Source organism: Gracilinanus agilis, chromosome 5, assembly GCF_016433145.1.
Source record: "Gracilinanus agilis isolate LMUSP501 chromosome 5, AgileGrace, whole genome shotgun sequence".
Taxonomy (NCBI): Eukaryota; Metazoa; Chordata; class Mammalia; order Didelphimorphia; family Didelphidae; genus Gracilinanus; species Gracilinanus agilis.
In genome coordinates this window covers 18,241,049-18,262,992 of record NC_058134.1, presented here as the reverse complement: position 1 = coordinate 18,262,992, position 21,944 = coordinate 18,241,049, and the positions used below count along the sequence as shown (strand labels likewise).

Genomic DNA, 21,944 nt, shown 5'->3' with positions numbered 1-21,944 from the left:
AAATATTCAAAGAGACCTATCATATTTGTTCTAAGTCATGTCTTCTTCAGGTTAAACAGTTTCTTTGAATGATAGGCATATGGTACAATCTCTTGTTCTTTCTCTTTGTTGGTTGCTCTTTTGGAAGTTTCAACATTTTTCTTGAAATATATCCTGCAGAACTCAATACCATCCTGAAGATGTGGTCTGACTAGGAGGAAAACAGTGGGAAGGTGGGTGTTCTGGAACTTAGAAAAAAGTTCTAGGACAGAAGAATGGTAAGGGCTAGACAATGGAGGTTAAGTGACTTTGCCCAGGGTCACATACCTTGGAAGTTTAAGTTTGAACCCATCTGCTTCTGTCTCCAGGTCTGATACTTTATCCACTGTGCTGCCTAGCTGCCCCAGAAAATGTTTCTTTAATTGCATTCCTATCTGGTCATGAACACATACCCATCCCTTATCCTCCCCTTCTGCTGGTAATTTGGAAGAACAGATGAACCAAGTGAGGTTTTGAGATAAAAATTGATAGGACTTGCTCTTTTGCCTTTTATCCTCACATGATAGATTACATTTATTCCTTTTTATATAAATATGGATAGAGGCAGCAGTATGAATAGACTCAAATGAAAGTAAATTAATGTAATTTTTATTAGCTTCTCACCTAAATATTTACAAACTAGACCAGATCTCTTAAGGACCCAATGCTGCTTTACAAGGTTGACTTCATATTTATGGTGTTTATCAAATGCTAAATATTTAGTGTTGGTAGAGCAAAACTATTATAGCAAAATGATCTTTCTTTTCATTGGTTTGAACTGTTTGCATCTGTGTTTTTGGTTTAGCGATTCCCAAGACTTTTCATGATTTTCTAAAAATAGAGGCAGTGGAATTGTATCCATTAGTAGTAAACACAGTATCATTCCCATTAATTTGGTGCTTTAAGTGGAAAATCAGGAAAGTCAATGTGGCCCTGAATCCTATAGCGCTAGTGATAAACTTTTAACTCCAATAACTTTCTTGGATGTGATTCTCTTTTGGTAATTGGTGTCTACAGGTTTCATTGTTGCATAATCATAATGCCGGCTCCTATTTGAATTGTGGATAATTCCCCGTGTTGGTAGAAGGCACCTTGAAGGTCACAGAGGATCACTCTTCATTATTCCATATGATGAATTGGGCCCTCACAGATGAACTGGCTTGAGCGGCATCACATAGCTAGTGGGGAAGGGCTGGAACCCTCCAGGATCCTGACTCCCCGCCTTGGGCCAGCCACCCAATTGCCCTGGTTTGTAACCTCTGAGGCATGTTCCACGCATTCTTGCTCCCCTCTGTTGTGGCCCATCTTGTCATTTCCGCCCTCACAGCATCCTTTGTATGTGTCTCTGCTTTGTATATGCCCCTCCTCCCACAGCCACCGCCCTCTTTCGGCCTCCCTCCCCTTCAGCAGTGTCATTCACTGCAGTTTTTCCTATGGAGCTGCCACCACCTTTCAGCCCAGGTGAGTACTTAAGGGCCTCCTTAGGAAAGCACAGATTCTTTAGCTACCAGGTGCCTTTTTCCTGCCGGGGAATCTCAACTATAGGCTAGTATTTCTATTTGGAGAACTGAAGAGATTTTTGATTAGCTGGCTCACCGAAGAGACAAAGAGATTTGTCTTTACTATTTATGGCACTGTTGAAATTCTTTGATGTTTTGCATTTTCTTTTTCACAAAACCCTTACCTTCTGTCTTGGATACTTTGTATTGCTTCCTAGGCAGAAACAGCAGCAAGGGCTATGCAATGGGGATTGAGTGACTTGCTTGGGTGGGGGTCACACAACCAGGAAGTGCCTGAGGCTAGAACCTGGTTCTCTAACCACTGAACCACCTAGCTGCCCTGACAACTTATTTTTTTGTTGTTGTTTTATTTTAAACTCTTACCTTCTGTCTTAGAACCAATACTGGGTATTGGTTCTAAGGCAGAAGAGTGGTAAGGGCTAAGCAATGGGGATTAAGTGACTTGCCCAGGGTCACATAGCTAGGAAGCTGACAACTTAGTTTTTAAAAGTCTGTTTACCTTAATTCCTAGTGGTTGTAATAAATTCTTTTTTCTTTATTAAAGTTTAATTAATTTAGAATATTTTTCCATGACTACACGATTCATGTTCTCTCCCTCCCCTCCTCCTATCCCACTCCCATAGTCAATGAGCAATTCCACTGGGTTTTACATGTATCAAGTTGTAGAAAATTCTTTAAAATCCTATAAAATGACTAACAAAGAGGGAAACATCACTATAATGCTTTAGTGACAGTGGCAATCCAGAACAGAACACTGAGATGGAAAGAAATGGTTTTGTGGGTTCAACAATGGAGGCTGTGCTTGACACCTTTGGATTTTGCTAGTATGAAGCCAGAGTTCTGGAGGGTTTTTGTATGTGAAGCAGTCACTTACTGAAGGATTAAAGGATGAAAACATTCTGTTAAAGTTAGGGTTGTTTTATGCTTAAAGACAGGCTTTTTTTTTTTTTTTTTTAATAACATCACATATTAGATGAAGAAAACTCAATCTCTGTTTTTAATGTAGGAGGGAAAAAAAAACAACTGAACTTAGTTCTGATTCTTTTAGGTTGGGATTTCCATCAAGCAAAAGGCAGGTCACAAAACCATCGGGCCTAATTAAGGTTTTCAAGTGATGATCAACCACACTCCATTTCTTCCCAAAAGTCTCCTTAAAGATGCCTGGGAAATTTCCCTGTCCTCCCTAAAACCTTTTGAATTCTATGATCTGGATGCAAAGATTCCTTTAACTTCTGATTCATGACAGGGAAAATAAGACCAGGAATTGAGAAAAAAATCAGAATTCTATAAAAAGTTTTATGATTTTGTATTATTTGTAATTTTATATAGAACTAATGATGTTAATGAAGCACAGAATTTGAGAGTGGAAGGGGGAGTGGGCAGCAGTCATCTGGTCACATCAATACCTGAAAGGAATCCCCCCACCATCTTCACAGTTGGACTAGTCTCCCTCTGGACAGCTCTCAATGATTTCAAGCTTATATTGACCTCTTTTCATCTTCTACCCATTACTTCTAGATTCTTCCCTCTGAAGACAAATAGAACATGTCAAATCCCTCTTCCACACGAAAACCTTTGAGATACATGAATACCATTGTCAGGTTCTCTCAAGTTGCCTCTTCTCTGGGTCCAAGCAAAACACCTCGGGTCTTCCATAAATCCTCATATAAGAGATTCTAGACACTTAACCATTTGGGTTGCCTTTTGTGGACACTCCCTACCTTATCAAAGTCTCTCTTACACTGTGGTTCTTTATACTACAACTAATATACAGTCTTATACTGTTATGTGAAACATAATTCTCCATGGTTGATTATTCTCTTGACTTATTTAATTAGACTGAAATGAAATTCAGTTCGTCAAATAGTTACTGTGTACTTAGGTACAAGGTTTTATTGTAGGGACTAGGGACATGAAGACAAAAAATAAGACAGTCCTTGCCCTCATGGAGCTTGCATTCTACAGAGAACATAATAATAATAATAATAATAAATATAGTAAACAAACAAACAAATAAATAAAGGATGATAACATGCCATTGGATTTGTTGAATGTAGTTGAAAGTAATTTACCTCCGCTTGGGACTGATAAAATAGCTAAGATCAAAGATAGGAATCAAAATGCCTTCCCTTGGCACCATTAGCATTGACTTAGTAAACAATATGGTGACAACAAAGCCTAGAAAAATGCTGCTAGCTGGCACAGTGGATAGAGCACTGGTCTTGGAGTCACTAGGTTCAGATCTGGCCTCCACCACTTCCTAACTGTGTGACCCTGGGCAAGTCACTTAACCCCAATTGCTTAGTCCTGGCCCTTCTGTCTTAGAATTATTATTAAGAAAGGAAGGATTTAAAAAAAAAAAAGAAAAAGAAAAAATAGCTGAGTCATGCTGGTTTATTCATGGATATGGAGAGGTTTATGATGACAATTCAAGACTAAGTTGTTACCCTTAGAAATCACAGAAGAGTTATTCTTAAAGATCCCAGATTTAATGATAAATGCAGTTGACAAAAGGAAATGATTGAAACTCTGCAGCCTGTCATTTCAGGTTGCAAAAATTTAGCTTCTGCTGAATTTCTAGCAAGATAGGATGTAATAGAATTCTACAACAGAAACTCATTGTCTTTTGTAACCTAACAGATAATAAATCCCTGTATGGTCCTCAAAATATCCTTGAGGATTCAACCAGTAAATGGTATTGGAACTGAAATATTTTGACAGGTTGAGCTACTCACATTTGCTCAGATATAACATTGATATTAAAAAAATTAAAAAACCATGTTTTAATAGATGTTGCTATACAAAAAGATTAGTAATTTCTAAGCTGTAAAAAGCATTCAAAATACAAATGCAGTGAGCTACATATATTATCTTTGCTACTTGCATTATTCCAGAGTTGTTATTTTATCTATCTTTAGGTATATGAAATATTATAATATATGATACATTACATATATATGAATATATTAATAATTAAATCAAAATCAAAATAGGATAGAAATTTTACTCAGGGCATTTATTTCTATCTCAACTATGTCAAACAAGAAGGGAAAAAGGTTTTTTTTCTGTAATAGTAATGATATTAATAGCTTCCATTTATATAGCACTTTAAGCACAAAGAGCACTTTACATACACATAATGATTATTTTTAGATATTTGTAGGAATGTCACTTGGAGTATGAGTGAAACTTGTTGTGTTGGGCACCCTAAGTAAGATCAGGAACAGTGGGTAGGAAGGCAAAGAGCCAAACTTAGGTTGGTGTCAGGAAAGACTTCTTAATCTTTCATGCTTTCTAGAATTGCAGCAAGCTGTCTCAAGAGTTGAGACACAGAGGCTGGATGGCTGCTTGTTGAGTCTATTAGAGTAGGAATTCTTTTTCTTGTATGAGTTGGATCAAGGGACCCCTGATGTCCCTTCCCACTCTCAAATTCTTTGATTCTGTAGTAATTTGTGATTGAGTAAATGTATCCTTTTGATCTTTCGCCAAGAAAATAATTTCCCATTTATGCACTTATTTCTATGTTAAAATGTGATTGGACATTTTATTTCAGTTTTAACACCACCTGTCACCAGAATGCAGCTTTGGCCTATCACTTTGAATAAAGCTGAATTGGATGACCCTCAAGAGCTGGACCATCCTCAGACTCTTAAAGGGGTTTGACAGCAGCTTTTGTCCCACAGCAACAGATGTAGAAGGCTACACCAGACCAAAGCCTCTATGTATAGTTACTTAATGAACTTAAGACAAAAAAAAAAAGCAGCTTTTCTAGTGGGTGACCAGAGTCAGTGCCCATGGGAGCAGTGTAATCACATGAAGGACTAAGTTAGACAAGCAGTCAGAAGGCAGAGACTAACTAGGCAAAGGGCTGGGATTTCAGAGTTGGACAATAGTGCATGTTATCCACAAGCAAGCATCTTTTTAGCTCGTAGGTGTCGCTGAGCCTTCTCCCTCAGTGCAGGTGGCTCAGGATACCAGCCCAGCTATGGGAGACTGCCCAGACAGGTCAACACAGAGCCAGAAGTTGGGTGTGCATGAAGTGTAGGAGGGAAGAGATGCCTGGAGTAACAGTTTATTTTCCCATTGTCCTTATTTTTTTTGTATCAGTTCCAAGGCAGAAAAGTGGCAAGGGGTAAGCAGATGGGGTTAACTGCCTTGTCCAGGGTCCTACAGCAAGGAAGTATCTGAGGACAGATTTGAACCCATGGCCCTAATGACTCCACTGGGCTACCTAGCTATCTCTAGTTCTTATCTTTTTTATGACTGGCAACAACTTCTAAGGACCTTGGACAAGAACTGCAAACAGATTTTAAAATATCTGAAAGAAGAATGATTATAACTCAAAACCAAACCAAGAGAACTATTTGGAGGCATTGTGTTTAAAAAAATCCACTCCATCTTCCCATCCCTTTGATTTCTGGGAGATGCTGAGGGTTCCTTTTAAGGTCCAATTCTGAAGGGTCAGGCTTGACTTTTGAGGCTTAGGGATTTTCATGAAGCATCTGCAATTTGTGCTTGAGGGTAAGGGAAAATATGGAGGCTTTTCTGGGTGAGTTTTCTGGCCCAGTGAGCCTTAGATTCTCCTTCAATTTGGTTTCCCTTTAAAAAACTTGGAAACCATTTTGTTGTTCTCAAGTTGTAAGGTTAAAAATGTTTGGTTAAGTAATTCTCCTGGGTTTTAATCTGGCAGCCTCTCAGGTCTTGTAAAACAAGAACTTTCAAAGCCTTTGGCCTAGTAGGCTCCACCATGTTGGCCAAATGCTTCAAGATGTTGGCAGGGAGGTTTTTTAGTGTTCCAGGCACTATATAGTTTTGAAGTAGTGGCAGACTTCAGATTCTCAGTGATCTGAAAACACTGAAGTGGAAGTTTAATGAGAGCATGGTCATCATCTTTCTCTGACAAATTCTTGGCCCCTTTGGGCTTCCATGGAATCTGCAGTTTAGTGACCAAAACTCTGAACTTAGTTTAGGTGATTATTTTGTCCAGAAAAGGCAGCACTGTTTTTCTCAGTAAACCCCACCATGAACAAGGGACATCTTTTGGCGCCCTCCCCTCAAGCCAGTCCTGACTCTGGTGGCCAGTTTTCTGGTAGTAAAGAAGTCAGAACTGTATCGGCAAGATTAATTAGTTTTTTTAACTTAAAATTTTTTTCAATTACATATAGAAATTTTGGACAATTTTTTCCTAACATTTTGCAATTCAGACACTCTCTCTTCCTTCCCAAGTCTATCAGCACAATTCTTAGCCTGGACTGCCCATATCCCCCCCTCCACATAGGCTGTGAGTATTGGCCACATTCTGGCCAATGAAAGTGAATCCCAAGCAGCATCTGGGTAGTAGCCTTTGCAGTGAATCAGGGGTGTTGTGAAAGAAGCACACCCAAGTTTGTCTTAGAATCAATACTAAGCATTGATTCCAAGGCAGAAGAGTGACAAAGGTGGGTTATTGGGGTTGTGACTTGCCCAAGGTCACAGCCAGGAACATTTTCATAATTTCTTACACTACAATAATACTTTATTATATTCCCGTATCATTATCTATTGGCTGTTCTCCAAACGATGGACATTTAATTGTTTCTGTTGCAGAAGTGCTACTATCAATATTTGAGTGTGGGTGGGCTCTTTATTTTGGCTTTCAGCCTGTAATCTCTGAGCCAAAGGCAATGGATGTTCCAGTCATTTTCTTAGAAAAACTCCCCATTGCTTTCTGGAATCGTGGGACCATTCCCCTTCCTGCCTGCTAGATTTACGGGACTTCAGAGCCATCTGTCCCTTCTTCATATGATTGTGGCTTTCCCTGTCAGAGAGTCGGCTCCTCAAGAACTGCCTTTCCTCCTGGAACCCTTCTTTCCTTCAAAGCTCAGCTCCAACAGTCTTTCCAGATCCTTCTGCCTGCAAAGCTTTCCTTCCCCCAAAGCTGCCTTAGATCTATTTTGTATAGACTCAATTTATGCACTTGTTGTTTGCCCTGATGGGATGGAAACTTCTTGTGGTCAGGGAATGAGCACAGTGCCTGCTGCAGAGTAGGCCTTTAAGAAATGCTTGTTGGAAAAAGAAAGAAAGAAAAAAAAACTGTTGGAGTCAGGAGGCAGCTCAAAGTATACTATTTTTTACTTTAGTTTATTTGTGTTTTTATTTTGGGGTTTTGGTTTTTTGTGAGAATTCTCTTTCAACAATGACCAATGTCGAATCAATTTTTTATGATAATACACATATAATCTAGATCAGCTTATCATCTCCAGAAGGGAAGGAAGGAAGGGAGACAATTTGGATCTTATCATTTCAGAAAACATATATTGAAAATTATTACATGTAATTGGAAAAATAAAATTAAAAAAAAAGCTTGTTGGTGCTTACATGTTGCTTGAATGACTGAAAAGACAAAAATGAAGCCACCTTGTTTTCTTTTTGGTTTGGTTTTTTTTAAACACCTTTTGGCTTATTATCAATTCTAAGAGAGAAGAATGTTAATGGCTAGGCAAATGGGATTAAGTGACTTGCCCAGGATCTCACAGCTAGAGGGTGACTGAGCCAGATTTGGACTTTTAGTCCTTCCAACTCTAGACTTGCTGTTTTATCTACTTTGTTACCTAATTGCCCCAACAGCCCCTGTTTTCAAGAAGCTTCTATTATATTGGGGTGATAACCTACTCTTTTGCCCCAGCAGTTACACCCAGGGATGATCACCCTACTGATCTCTGGGCAGAGTACTTCTCCCTTGGCCTGACTCTTCCTCCATGCTGTAATGACCTTAAAAATTATTCTTGGATCATTTTATGGGATTCTGTTGGTTAGAAGATGATGAAGGGTGGCAATGAGCCTTTGTTTAAGAATGCTGCAGTCGCCCTCCCTTTTAGTTTCCTTTTGCTTCCTTCCCACAACCCACATTGTCAGTCATGCATTTGGGCTGCCCTGCCTGATGTGTTAGAATGTTTTTCTTAGCCAGCCAGAGTATATACCAGCAAATATGCAGACTAAGGCATTAAGCTGGAAGAACCCGTGAGAATTCATGTGTCTGTTCCCAAGCCCGCTATGGTTTGCCCTTTCCCCCATTGCTCCTCTCACACATTTTAAAGTAAACAGTACACTTTGATTCCATAGAAACTGGATTTGGAGGAGTTAAAGGAATGTATTTTTTTTTTTTTGGGTTCTCTCAAAATAAGTATATATGTTTAGCTGACTATCTTAGGTATTTCCTTTTTGTACAGTGATTGTAATTGTGCATAATTGTGTTCTAGAAATTGTCTGAACTTTCATTTTAAAACAGGACTAATTCCATATGCATGTTTCACATTTCAAATAATGATTGGTGTAATTTTTTTAAAGGTAATGGCTTCTCCAGCAGATGTAGCAGAGAAAGCAGACAGAATTATTACTATGCTGCCTACCAGCGTTAATGCAATAGAGGTTTACACGGGACCTAATGGCATTCTCAGGTACGTATCTGCTTGTTACGAAAAGCTTGAAACTCTTCCTTTGAACCATCTGCAGCATGTTTATTTTTGTTTTCCTGTTTCTTTAGGGGAGTTTTCTTGTGTCTTTTGTTTGTTTGTTAATCAGAAATATTAGTTTTACCAACCACTCCCTCCCAAGTCCCTTTGGACATCTTTGCATTGTTTTCTTTTTTATCTATTCTTTTAGCTCTTTTAAATAGTCTTCTTGCCATTCCTTGCATATTTAACAAAATCATTTAGGCTTTCTTAATCCTACTTGTGCTTGAGGCAAAAGAAATTGGATGTAGCCAGAGTTTCTATTAAACAAATGATAACTATTGGAATCATAAAAGGCAATTAATATTTATTGAGGGTCTGTGTGTGTGGGGTCACGTTTATAAGAAGTACTTTTTTACTTTATAATGTAATGAAAAGATGTATGAACTATCAATTCAGGAATTCATGATCCAGGCTAAGGTTTTCCAATCCTTGACAATTCACAAATTCCATTTTCAGTTAGCGGTATGGCTCCTTTGTCTCTTCACCACCATTTGTCAGGACAGTGGTTGGGTCTCCACTTGGTTGTGGTTTTCTGACTTCACTCACTCCTTCTTCTGGAATTCGAGCCCTACCAAGAAAGTCCGGCTTGGAAGACTCTCTTACTGTCCCTACTGCTCCAAGCTATGGATTTCTCAGTTTTATAGGTGGCTTTAAGATATAGAGAACTGGTAAAAATTACATCATAATATCAGTTAGGGAATTAACAAAATTAAGTGTTGAGATTTCAGTGAAGGCTGGAAGGTATTTTGAGGGCGTACTCTTGTGTTGTGGCTACTGGCCTGCCTCCTTAGGGTTATTCATTTTTCTCTTCTTGCTAAACATGCATTTTATGAAATTTCATTAGTTGATATGTTTGTTACACCCAAACATGGTTAGTCTCTTCTCTCACTTTCATTGAAGGGTGCTTCTAACCCTTTTTGACACTGTCTGCTAGACTAAGTTCTGCAACCACTGAGTAATTCACCCTGGAACATTTGAGGAAGAATTGTTTGAAGTGTTATGTTGCATTTATATTGAAATCTAAGTCTTGTAAATGAAATTAAAAGTGGATATTTTTGACCAAAGAAACAAGGCAAAACATTTATTACATTTCTTTATTTAGAAAAAACCAAAACCTTAAAATATCTTTAAGAATACTGTAAATGTCACATTCTAGCTTGGTTAGAAATTTATAAAACCAGATATTGTATATCAGATTCCATTTTTCTTGACTGATATTGCATACTTGGATATTAGTTTAAAAATTTTAAAGAAAAAAACCTTTATCTTCCACCTTAGAGTCAATACTTTGTATTGGTTCAAAGGCAGAAGAGCAATAAGGGTTAGGCAATGGAGGTTAAATGACTTGCCCAGGGTCATAAAGCCAGGAAATATCTGAGGCTAGATTTGAACTCAGGACCTTCTGTCTCTAGACTCTCCATCCACTGAAGCACAAAGATGCCCCCAAGTTGGAGGGCAGCTGGGTAGCTCAGTGGATGGAGAGTCAGGCCTAGAGACGGGAGGTCCTAGGTTCAAATCTGGCCTCAGATACTTCCCAGCTGTGTGACCCTGGGCAAGTCACTTGACCCCCATTGCCTACCCTTACCACTCTTCTGCTTTGGAGCCAATACACAGTATTGACTCCAAGATGAAAGGTAAGGGTTTTTAAAAAAAAAAAAGATGCCCCAAGTTGAATTTTTATTGAAAATAATTTTGGTTCCTAAGCCTGTCATAAACTACATCAGGAGTTATGATACTTCCCATGCCAGAAAGGAAATGGTTATAAAGAGTAGGATGACAGCTCCAAGTTAATGAGGGAGAGAAGAGACTGCTGGATATTAGACAAAAGGTTTTAACTATTAATTAGGAGTCAGTCACATGCACTAACTTGTACCTTTCATTAATAACTATGGATCATTGGGAATTACTTGAATAGAAAATTCTGCTTTTGTTTTTGTTAATAATGCTAATACTAGCAGCACTTTAAGGTTTGTAAAGCTCATCACAAACATCATTTAATTTTATCCTAACCACAGCATTGTAGGGGAGGTGCTCTTACTCTCATTTTATAGATGAGGAAATTGAGGAATGCAGAATTTTTTTTTTTTTTAAGTGACTTGCTTATGGCCCCACAATCAGTAAATGCCGGAGGCTGAAGTTGAATTCAGGTCTTTCTGACTCTAGTCTTAGCACTTTGTGCACTGTGGTACCCCCTAGCGGCTCTCTCTATTGTCACAGATCCTGTGGACTCTGAATACAGTTAGAGAAAGGGAACACGCACAATGGACAGGATGGAGTTTCTTATTGGCCCTTTTTATGTTAATTAACCAAGAAGAATGAAGAAGAAAAACAATAAATCTCTCTGGGATCTCCTGATTCATTGGTCTGATACTTTCCCTTTCAGCTGGTTGGTTTTGTCATTATTTCAAAAAAGTTGCAATGTTCCAAATCTCTCTGCCCCCCTCCCTCAATCTCTTTCTCTCTCTAATTTTCTGTCCCTTTATCTTGTATAGTTTATCTAGGAGAAACTGTGTCTGGCGAGGTAACATTTATACATGTGGCTGACACAAGTCAAAGAAGCTAGTTTGTCCTATTTGTGCTCACTTTAGTTATGACCATATCATTTTATTTAAAAAAAAACCCAACATTAGTGAAACTTACTGCTTTCAATGGTGTATGTGCATGTCTGTTTTTTTTTTTTTTTTTTAATTTTCAGAGATTTGTGGGAATGACCCGTGTGGGAGAGCACCCTTTAACTTGGCTTAATCTGCTTCATACTTTGGAATGATTGGCAAAAATGCTTTTATATATATACATATATATAATGTATAAACCCATATATAAATATAAAAATATGTAAAAATATTTTCTCTCTCTCTCTCTCTCTCTCTCTCTCTCTCTCTCTCTCTCTCTCTCTCTCTCTGTCTCTCTCTACCTTTACCTTCTGTCTTAGACTCAATACTAAGTATTGGTTCTAAGGCAGAAGAGCAGTAAGCACTAGGCAATGAGGGTTAAGAGACTTGCCCAGGGTCTCCCAGGTAAACTAGGAAATGTCTGAGGCCAAATTCTAACCCAGGACCTCTGTCTCTAGGCCTGACTCTATCCACTGAACTATCTAGCTGCCCTCTGATTCTATACGTTTTTAATGTGGAGTATCTATTCATAATAGAAAATAACAGTTATTTTTCCATATTTCTTAGGAAAGTGAAGAAGGGCTCTTTATTAATAGATTCCAGTACAATTGACCCTTCAGTGTCAAAGGAGCTGGCAAAGGAAGTTGAAAAGATGGGAGCACTTTTCATGGATGCCCCTGTTTCTGGTGGTGAGTAATAGATATCTGCCTGCCTGCCAAGCCTGTCTGTCTGTATTTCTGTCTGCTGCCTTCCTGTCTGTTTGCCTATCTAAAGCAGTAAGAGTTGTCCCTCCAGGGCATTTATTCCTCCCTCTGCCTGTTGTCTCAAGGATTGTTCCAAATACTTTAATTTCCCAGTTGGCTTATTTGCATATAACCAGAATAGCTTCCTGTGCCCCATGTTTTTTGGAAGAAGGTAAGTTCCCAAAGTTTGGAATTGATGTTACAGAACAACACAGGGTGAGGCGGGCTGGAATAGCAAATTGAATAAGATAACTTGTATTTGATAGACATCCTGTCTTGTGCATCAGCTTTTATACAACTGATATATTTTATGGTTTGACTGTGTAGTAATCACAATGAATTGTAGGGCCAACTGCATTTATCTGGAAGCTACTATCAGTTTTTTAAATGAAAAATTAAAGTAATCATTTAGGAAATTTTGGAGTTACCTTGCTTTTTGTTAACTGGTTTTTAGGTATAAGTTCAGTAATTGATGCAAAGACCAACATTTCTGAATGCTTCCAGCCCTTTTTCCTTTCTACCCACACTGGCAGTCCCTTAGCTCAGAGATTTCTCACTTCTCCTCTAGTCCATTTTTGCCTCCCACTTCTAACCTCTCTGTTCACATAAGTCTCAGACTAGGGCTGGGGACTGGACCTGTGATTTTAGGGGCATAGGGAACTCCCAGAAGAGGAAATGTCCTCTGCCAATACAGGCTGGCACCTTTTCTGAAACTTATGTCATAGAGAGTTGTCTAGAACACAGAGGTTAACTGGCGGATCCAGTGTCCCACAGCCAGCTAGGGCTCTCAAGTCAGCCTTAACATCAAACTTTCTTGGTTTGCCACAAGGCCAGCTGTCTGCCCCTTATATGAAACTGTCCCTTATCCTTCATGGATCTGCCAAAATAAGGTTCCTGATACACGGGACTGACCATGTTCCCCTGAGGCCCTAAACCTTTCCTTGGCTTCCTTGTTGCCCATAGAATTGTGCACTGATGTCTTCCCATGTTTTTCAGATCATCCATTGTCCAGCTTTGGTGTTCTTTCCAATGTAGTTCCCAGCTACCTTCTCAGCCCTTATTTTCTACCTTCCTTTTTACTTTCCACATATTTCAGCCAGACCAAACTGGGAGTTGTTTTCTGACCATATGCTGTACTTTCCTGTTCCTGTGAATTCATTTAGGCCTTCTCTCCTTCATGGAACTGACTCCTGTGTCAACCCTTTGTCAAGATTGCTCCTTAGGCCATTCTAGCTTGGGCCATCCTTATTTGTGGACCCATTGAACTCTGATTTGGATAAGATTTCAGTGACCAACTAGGACAACTCATCCTAGGTTGAGAATTTCCACTACAGCATTACAGCTGTACTTGAAGATTTCAGTGAGGGGTCATCCTCTTTGGACTCTGCACCTTCTACTGTTATTCTTAGTTCTTCCCTCTGAACTGTAGAGAAAAAGTCGAATGCCTCTTTCACATGATAGCCTTTTCAGTATGTGAAGACATTTATCATGTCCCTCAAAGACTTCTTTAAGTTAAATATATATAGTTCTTTCTTCCAGTCTTTGCCCTGAGCCCTTTGATCATTCTGATTACTTTCCTGAGAGCTGTCCATTTTGTCAGCTTCCATCCTAAAGTATCATTCAGATAGTTTAGAATCCACCAAAATGCATCTAACTTGACTCTCTCCAAGTCCAGTATATAGGCTCTTTGAGGACAAAGGCCTCAGAGAATGCCAGGCACATAGTAGGCATCTAATTAATTCTTGTTTGTTTGGTCTTGATTGGTAATCCAAAGCATACCTTGAGATTCTTTGTTATTTAATTGATATTTAAATATACTATGCTTGAAACCATTCTCTGATTGGCCGTCTAGTAATCCTGTGAAAGAAAGGAAGTAGCTTAGCTTAGTATGATTTTAAAAAAATCTTTGATTGATGCCCTTTTTAAAAAACATTACTCTCACTCCCCCATGATTCTTCTAGCAACCCTTGACTAACAAAACTGTCTCTAGGAACAAAATAAGTACTGTCTTTGGACATGTCTGAAAGTGTATGTGCTGTTCTGTCCTTATAGAACACCTCTCTGTCAGAAGGCAAGAAACATGCCTTGTTGTCAGCCTGACCTCCTCTCAATGAAGCTTCTTCCCTTTCTCAAGAACCACAGATCCTCTTTTTGCAATGCACTCTAGAATTTCATCAGGACCCAAGTCAAGTTCAGTGGCATAGAATTTACAGATTCCATTTTCCTGCTTTTTTAAGAAATGGGAACCAGTCCTATGACATCTGTTGTTCTTCATGATCAGTCAGCTGGTCAACACCCATTTCTGAAGTATTCTTCATGTACCAGGCACTGGTCTAGGCTCTGGGGAGATGATGGCAAGAAGAAAATAGTTTCTGTCCTTCTCTCTAGGGAGACAGCACACGTGCAATCTTTTTTTTTTTTTTTTTTTTTTAACCTTTAACTTCTGTGTATTGGCTCCTTGGTGGAAGAGTGGTAAGGGTGGGCAATGGGGGTCAAGTGACTTGCCCAGGGTCACACAGCTAGGAAGAGTCTGAGGCCAGATTTAAACCTAGGACCTCCTGTCTCTAGGCCTGGCTCTCAAGCCACTGAGCTACCCAGCTTCCCCACATGTGCAATCTTTTAAAGAAGGCCATCAGACACACAGGTTCTTCCAGTGTCCAAGGATGTAGCTGGTTCTGGTACAGGCCCTATACTGCTCGGTCTGTGAGGGTGCAGATGGTTTTATTTTGTCCTCATGCCCTCAACCCTTGGCATAGAATATATCATTGCCAATTAGCTGTCATCTCAATCTCTTTTAACCATGTTTGTTTCCTCCTTCCCAGTCCAGTGGTCATTCTCCTTAGAAGAGAAAATGGAAATAGTGAAGGGCCATTTGTGAGGACTGTGACCTTCTCCATGGTGCCTGATGTTATCTCATCCACCCACAATGCATGTTAAAGAAAATTCATGTTGGACAAAATGATAAGAGGCTTGATAGACATAGTTATGAACTAGATGGCATGATTAGGCACCCCAGGGTGGTGTGAGGTTCAAGAAGGTCCCATTTTTTTCCCTGGCCTGGTAACTTGAGCAGTAGGACCCAATACCTGGACATTTCCTTATTGCAGTGAGAAACTCTTAAATTCACATTATCTTTATTTTTAGAACTATGTCATTGAGACCTTTTGCCCCAGTGCAGTCATTTCTCACTTCCCTCCAGATTAGACTCCCACCAATGGCAAAAGCATACCAAAACATCAAATTCAGACATTTTGTTTATGCCCTTCATCTGTCCTTTGTGTGTGGAAGTATGATCTTGTTCTCTCTTTTTCAGGTTCCTTTGAGTAATCTTTTTATTTATGTTGTCATGGACCTTGTACTTAATTTTCCATGTTGTTTCATTTTTCTAATAGCCCCACTTTGGAATGAAAAGGGAAATATTTACCTGGTGATGTACTTTAGGAAACTGAAAAGAAGGGATTAGGACTTTGTTTTAGTCCATATTGTAAGATAAGGAAGGCATCGAGGGCCTGGCATTATTACTTAGGATGGTGAGAGATGATGTCCTGGCATTGGCACTCTTTCCACAGAGCCAGGTCACAGCCCTTGGATTCCTTTTTATTCAGTGGGAATCACACCTAGGTTTTATCTCATGTTTTCAGGAGATTGTCTTCTTGCTCTTTTTACAACTCAGGGATCTCATTGGGCTATTCAATTAATTCCTTTCTTTGCTCAGTACATTGACTGACTGTTTATCTCCCTTTTCAGTGGTTTCCTCAGTGATGACATGCCATGCAGGTGTTACATGCAGGTCATCAATAGGGCCATCCTGGAGCCTGCTTCCACCCACTATGGACTTTCCAAAACCCCTTGAGTTATGTATCATCTTAGTCATGTGATCATTGTGTTCTGTGGTTTGGATTTTGATAGCAACACTGGGAAAACACTGAAGCTGCAGAGTGTTCTGGGCTGGGCCTGACTCAGGCCAGTCCTTTGGTAGTTTAGGATTCATATCGAAACAGAAGGAGACACTCTATAACTTATTTAACAGTTAACAAAAAGAGATTTTCTTTTTTTAACCACAGCAGAAGAGTCTTCAACAAGGATAGGCATTGAAACACTGTTCTGGTGGCTTCAGCTAATTTTTGTTATCTCTCTCATCCAAGTTACCTGCCATGATCCATCAGTCAGGTATTAGAGCTCCTGGTATTTCTTCTGGCTCCTCTATACTTCAACAATGGCAGGAATCTGGACCTTTAAGTCTCCTGAATCATCCAAATCTCAAGGAAGTTCTTAATACCTTTTAAGAAGGAATGGCCCAAACTTGAATGAAGAGAAGGGGTTAGGATGGTGCCTCTGCCATTACTATAACAAAGGGATGCTGTTGTTGTTATGGATAACTTAGAGTCATTAAGAGCACCAAGTGGTTACTAAATGAAATCTAGCCAGATCTCTTCCTCAGTTCGTCCCAAACAGTTATCCATCTGTTGTGCTTGTCCAAGGTACTTTCATTGATGGACTAATTTGGGAATCGCAGCTGGTTGTGTATTATAGTTTTGGCAATCAGCATTTTTCATCCATATTATTATTTTTTTTATTGTGAATGGATTAGTTCAGTTTCTTTTACATTAGTCCAAATTTTACCAAGGAAGTTTTAGATAATGATCAGGGGCTTTCTGAGCTTAATTATAATGTCTTCTACAAAAAGTAGCTTTTGAAAGATTGAAGATTTTTTTCACTGAACCTCATGGTGGACACTTTCCATAATCAAAACATAAATGCTTGACACCTGTTGTTTCCAAGATTCAGCAGATTGTTCAACAAGTCTATATAATTTAGCTAGCTTTGATTTCACCTCATGGTTTAATGAATTTGATCTCCATAGACCAACTTTTCCCCCTCTAAAACCCTTAACTTCTATCTTAGTATTAATTCCAAGACAGAGGAAATAGGGATTAAGTGACTTGCCCAGGGTCACATAGCTAGGAAGTGTCTGAGGCCAGATTTGAACCCAGGACCTCCTGTCTCTAGGCCTTGCTCTCAGTCCACTGAGCCACCCAGCTGCCCCCTAGCCTTCTGTTTATAAGTCAGGTATAGACCACACTTCTTCAGGTCTGACTTCATTCTTGAGCTATTTTCTCTTCTATAAATAGCACTTCAGGCATCTAGGGGAAAAAGGTGCAAATGTGGTGGCAGAGAATTAATTTCATTTCTTTTTTTAAAAGTTGAATATTTTATTGATTTTTTTTTTACATCACTGACATTTCCCAATAGAGAACCTATTTCATTTCATGTCTACATGTTGCTCTTTCCAGTTTTTCCTAAAAATGCTTTTGAGAGTCTGGGTAAGTTGGACACATTGCTGCCTCTAAGAGCTTATTCTTGCTGTTTTAATTTCCTTCTGCCATAGGATTTTGCAGATGACCCAGTCAGTCAGTCAATAAACATTAAGGGCTTATTAGGTTCCAGGCACTTTGCTAAGTGCTGAGATTAGAAAGGAGCAGAAGACAGTCTTTGCCCTTGAGTAGCTCACAGTCTAATGGGGAAAACAGTATGCAAACATCTGTGTACAAAGAAGGTATACATAGGATAAAATGGAAGTAATCATCTGAGAAAAGGCACTAGAATGAAGAGGAGTTGAAGGAGGCTTCCTGTAGAAAGTGGGGTTTTAGTTGGGTCTTGAAGAAAGCCAGGTTTTAGAGATAAGGAGGGAGAACATCCTAGACAGGGGTGATAGCCATTGAAAATGGTCAAAATTGGGGCAGAAATTAGTATTATTGTTAATAGTAATGCTGCTGCTGCACAGTAACAATAATATATAGCATTTATATAGCACTCTAAAGTTTGGAACGGACTTTACAGATATCTCATTTTATCTTCACATCAACCCTAGTAGGCGCGCCTATCCCCATTTTTACAGAATCAGGAACTCAGGCAGAGAGAGATTAATTGACTAGGACCACACAGTTAGTAAGTGTCTGAATCAGAATTTGTGTTCAGGTAATCCAGATTCTAAATTCTGTGTTCTATCCACTATACCATTAATAACCTAGGTGCATGTAAATAATTTATCAGGCACTCACTATGTCAGTTTACAAATATAAAAAAAGGGGTAGCCATTGCCCTCAAGGAGCTCACATTCTAATAGGCCATATATATAGTTAAAGGCTGATAATCTTTACTTATCTGTATTCCTACAATGAGATTACTGAAATCTGTTCAATATTTTCTATGCTGCTATTGCTCTGCATGAATAATTGATAATTATATAGAATAATTTTTTTTTATCAGTTTGACTCTGTTCTCTTAGACGCCTTACCAGAGAACTGAGTGATTCAGATGTCTTTCATTAGCTGATAAATTCTAGATTTGCTTAGACATATTCTTCCTTGGGGGTTTTGTTAGCATCTTGAAATAAGTTGTGCTTGGTATTTATCTTTTCAGTTAGTTCTTAAAAAAATTCTTTTAAAAAGCCCCCTCTTTTCATGAAAAGTCTAATATAATAAAAATGCTTGTAAATAAATCTTAGTCATAAAATTGCCAGAAAATGTTTCCCAGAGTGGGGAAAATTGGCAGCTTTCCTTGTGCTCCAGGTGCAGTAGTTATTTTGTGTTGGCAGTTTGCATTTATGTCTGGTCAGTGAAAGCTTTCATTTTTAATCAGATCTGAAAGTATTTATTTACCAGGTAACATTGTAAATATTACTCTGTGGATCTCATAGTGGAATCTTTTTTAGTATCAGCGGCTATAAGTTGTCCTGAGTCAAGAACCATGAAATAGGTTCTCAGTGAAATACAAAGAAATCCAGCTCTGTTTTTATGCCTACCTCCCCCCGCCCCGCCCCCCAATATGATGGGACACAGTCCTCTCTCTTTTTAGGTCAGGGTGTGGTGAGTCATTTACTTCAGTGCCTCACCTAGACCAAAAAATATGCAGAGCAATGTGTTGGAGATTCAAAGGCAGAGAGGAAATAACCCAGGCCCTCAAGCAGATTAGATTCTGCAGGTTGCACCATTTCCACATGTAAGTAAATAAAAAGCACATACACAGTGGAAACAAATAATTTCAGGAGTAAAAGAGGCTTACTAATGGGAGCAGAGTTTGGTGGGAAGAAAAGGCCTGACTCTGTTTTTTGGAGAAAGGTTTTAGGGTTAGAATTTTTCTGGAGAAAACAGGGGACTATCTGAGGCGTGGATGAGGCAGAAGCATAGGATAAGGGCTAAGAAGGAAGTGATCCATGAGTCTGTCTGCAAGGGAGAACCAGAAAGGTAGGTGGGAGCCAAAGGATGGACTGGTCCCTCAGAGCTCATCAGTTACCTGGGTATGCTCCTGTCTGTGGCCAAGGCTGTGGCTTGCCTTTCTTCCTTTCACTGATCTGAACCTCTTGTTTTCATAGCAATGAGTATTTTATTTAAGTGCTTACTCTCTGCCAGGCACCTTGCTAAGCTGGGGACAAGCAACAAGACAGACAGTCCCTGATCTCAAGGAACTTGTCTTCTAAAGGCAAGACCACAAGAAAAGAAGCTCAAAATGGGGAGAGTGAAGGCTCAGGGCACAATGGAGAAGTCCAGCCCTAAGGAGTGTAGTCTGGTGGGAAGCTTCAGTGAGGGAGTTTCTGGGAGAAACTGCCTTCTGCCCTCCAGGCTCTTGCTGCCTTGTCTTAGCAGCAACCCTTTAGTACATCTGACCTGATCATCAATCTTCTCTGAGGATGGAGAAGGATTCACAGTCCTTCCAACTGCATATACTTTAGATTTGGTGATCTAAACTCAACTTAGTCCTCACCCAGAAATCATAGAATGAGATCTGGATAGGGTCATAGAGAGTGTCTAGTCTAACACTTTCATTTCTTCTTTTTAAAAAATTAAATAAAACATTTTTTGCCATAGTGTTCATTTTTGTGAATAATCTTATAAAACACAAAACTCCATTTATTCAATGTTTTCCTTATTCTACTCTACATCAGTTCACGTAGGTCTTTCCAGCTCTTTCTGAAATAATCGGTTCATCATTTTTTACAGCAAATAGTATTCCATCACCATCATATACCATAATTTGTTCAGCCATTTTGTAATTGTCCAGACCTAGTAGTGGTATTATTGGATCAAAGGGTATGCATTGTTGGACATAGTTCCAAATTGCTTTGCAGAAAGGTTAGATCAGTTCGTAGCTCCACCAACAATGCATTAATTAACACCTTCATTTCACAGACAAGGAAACTGAGGTCTAGAAAGCCTGTGATTGCTCATGATCACATTTAGTACAAAGATGGGTGAGATTCAAACCCAGGTTCTCTGGCTCCAGATCCAGTGTTCTGGCTACTGTACCCTACTGCCTATTACACTCTCTGCATAATTCTTATAAACTGACTTTTGATTTCTAAGTCCTATAACAACAACAACAACAACTAATGTTTATGTTGGGCTTTACTTTCTGCAAAGTGCTTTTTACATATGCTGTCTCGCTAGATCCTCACAATGACTCTGAGAAATAGATTCTGTTGTTATCCCTATTTTACAGATAGAACCTGAGAGGTTACCCAACTTGCCCAGGGTCACATATTTTAATAAGAGTCTGAGGCAGGAGTCAGGTCTCCCCATCTCCCAAGTTGATTGTCCTTTCCTCCTCTCTGTATAAGCAGAGGATTGAACCTCTTGTTTTAAGAAGAAAACAGAAGCTCTCTCTCTCTTTTTTTCTTCTGCACTTTGTTCCTTAAAGCCCTTCTCCAGCTTCCTCCATTCTTTCCTCCTTTGTTCCAGGCCTTGAGGAAAAGGTGGCTTTTTTCCTTCCCAGAGCCAAGGATCCTTTGATCCAATCTCCTCCCTTTTTCACCAGGAACATAGATTTTTAGTTGTTCTCTCTTTTCTCTACTGTTGCCTTCATCAAGTAAAATCAGGTTCCCCTGCCCCACTCAATTAATAAACATTTATTAAGCACCTGCTGTCATCCTATAACACTCCAACTTTTTGCTAACAAAATTGGCCATCTCCCTTTACCTCCTTACTTGCCACTTTTCAAATCTTTGCTATTTGGGTTTCGACCTGCAGATTTGACTGAAACCACTGTCTTTTAGGTTCTCGTTGTTAACTCTCATGACCGCTTCTCACTCTTCAGCCTTCTTGACCACTCTGCAGCTTTTTGACCTTGACTTCTGTTTTCCAGTCCAGGTCCACCCTTCAGTCCAATAAATGTGTTACAAAGCACTGTAAAGGGTACTGGGGGGATCCAAAGATAGAGAATTTGATCCCAGACCTCAAAATGCTTGCCTTCCTCAGAGTGGTAGAAAGCAGTTTCAGAAGGGAGAGATAGCTATGAGAGGGATCTTGAAAAGTTAGGCCTTCTGGAAGCTCTCTTCCTTGGCTTCTGAGACCCTCCTTTCTCCATCTTTCTGACTGCCCCCTGGGTTCCTTTGGTGGGTCACCATCCATATTCAGGCTTTCACCACATATGATCCCCAAAGGTCAGTCTTAACCACTCCCTTCCCCATCTCCTCTGCCCCTGCGGTTTAGATGATCATCTTTGCCTGGATGGTTGTTGTCATTTTGGTCTCAACATGTCCAAGATGGAATTTATCTTTCC

The 21,944-nt window shown here is 39.4% G+C and overlaps 1 protein-coding gene across 1 annotated transcript in view; it reads left to right on the top strand.

Moving 5' to 3' along the window:
• The window catches only part of HIBADH (3-hydroxyisobutyrate dehydrogenase), a 163,615-nt gene that overhangs the window by 26,794 nt on the left and 114,877 nt on the right, over window positions 1-21,944 (top strand). The window contains exons 3-4 of the mRNA XM_044678864.1: window positions 8,865-8,974; window positions 12,211-12,332. Of these exons, the coding sequence (XP_044534799.1) occupies window positions 8,865-8,974; window positions 12,211-12,332 (232 nt within the window). The remainder of the gene's footprint in view (window positions 1-8,864; window positions 8,975-12,210; window positions 12,333-21,944) is intronic.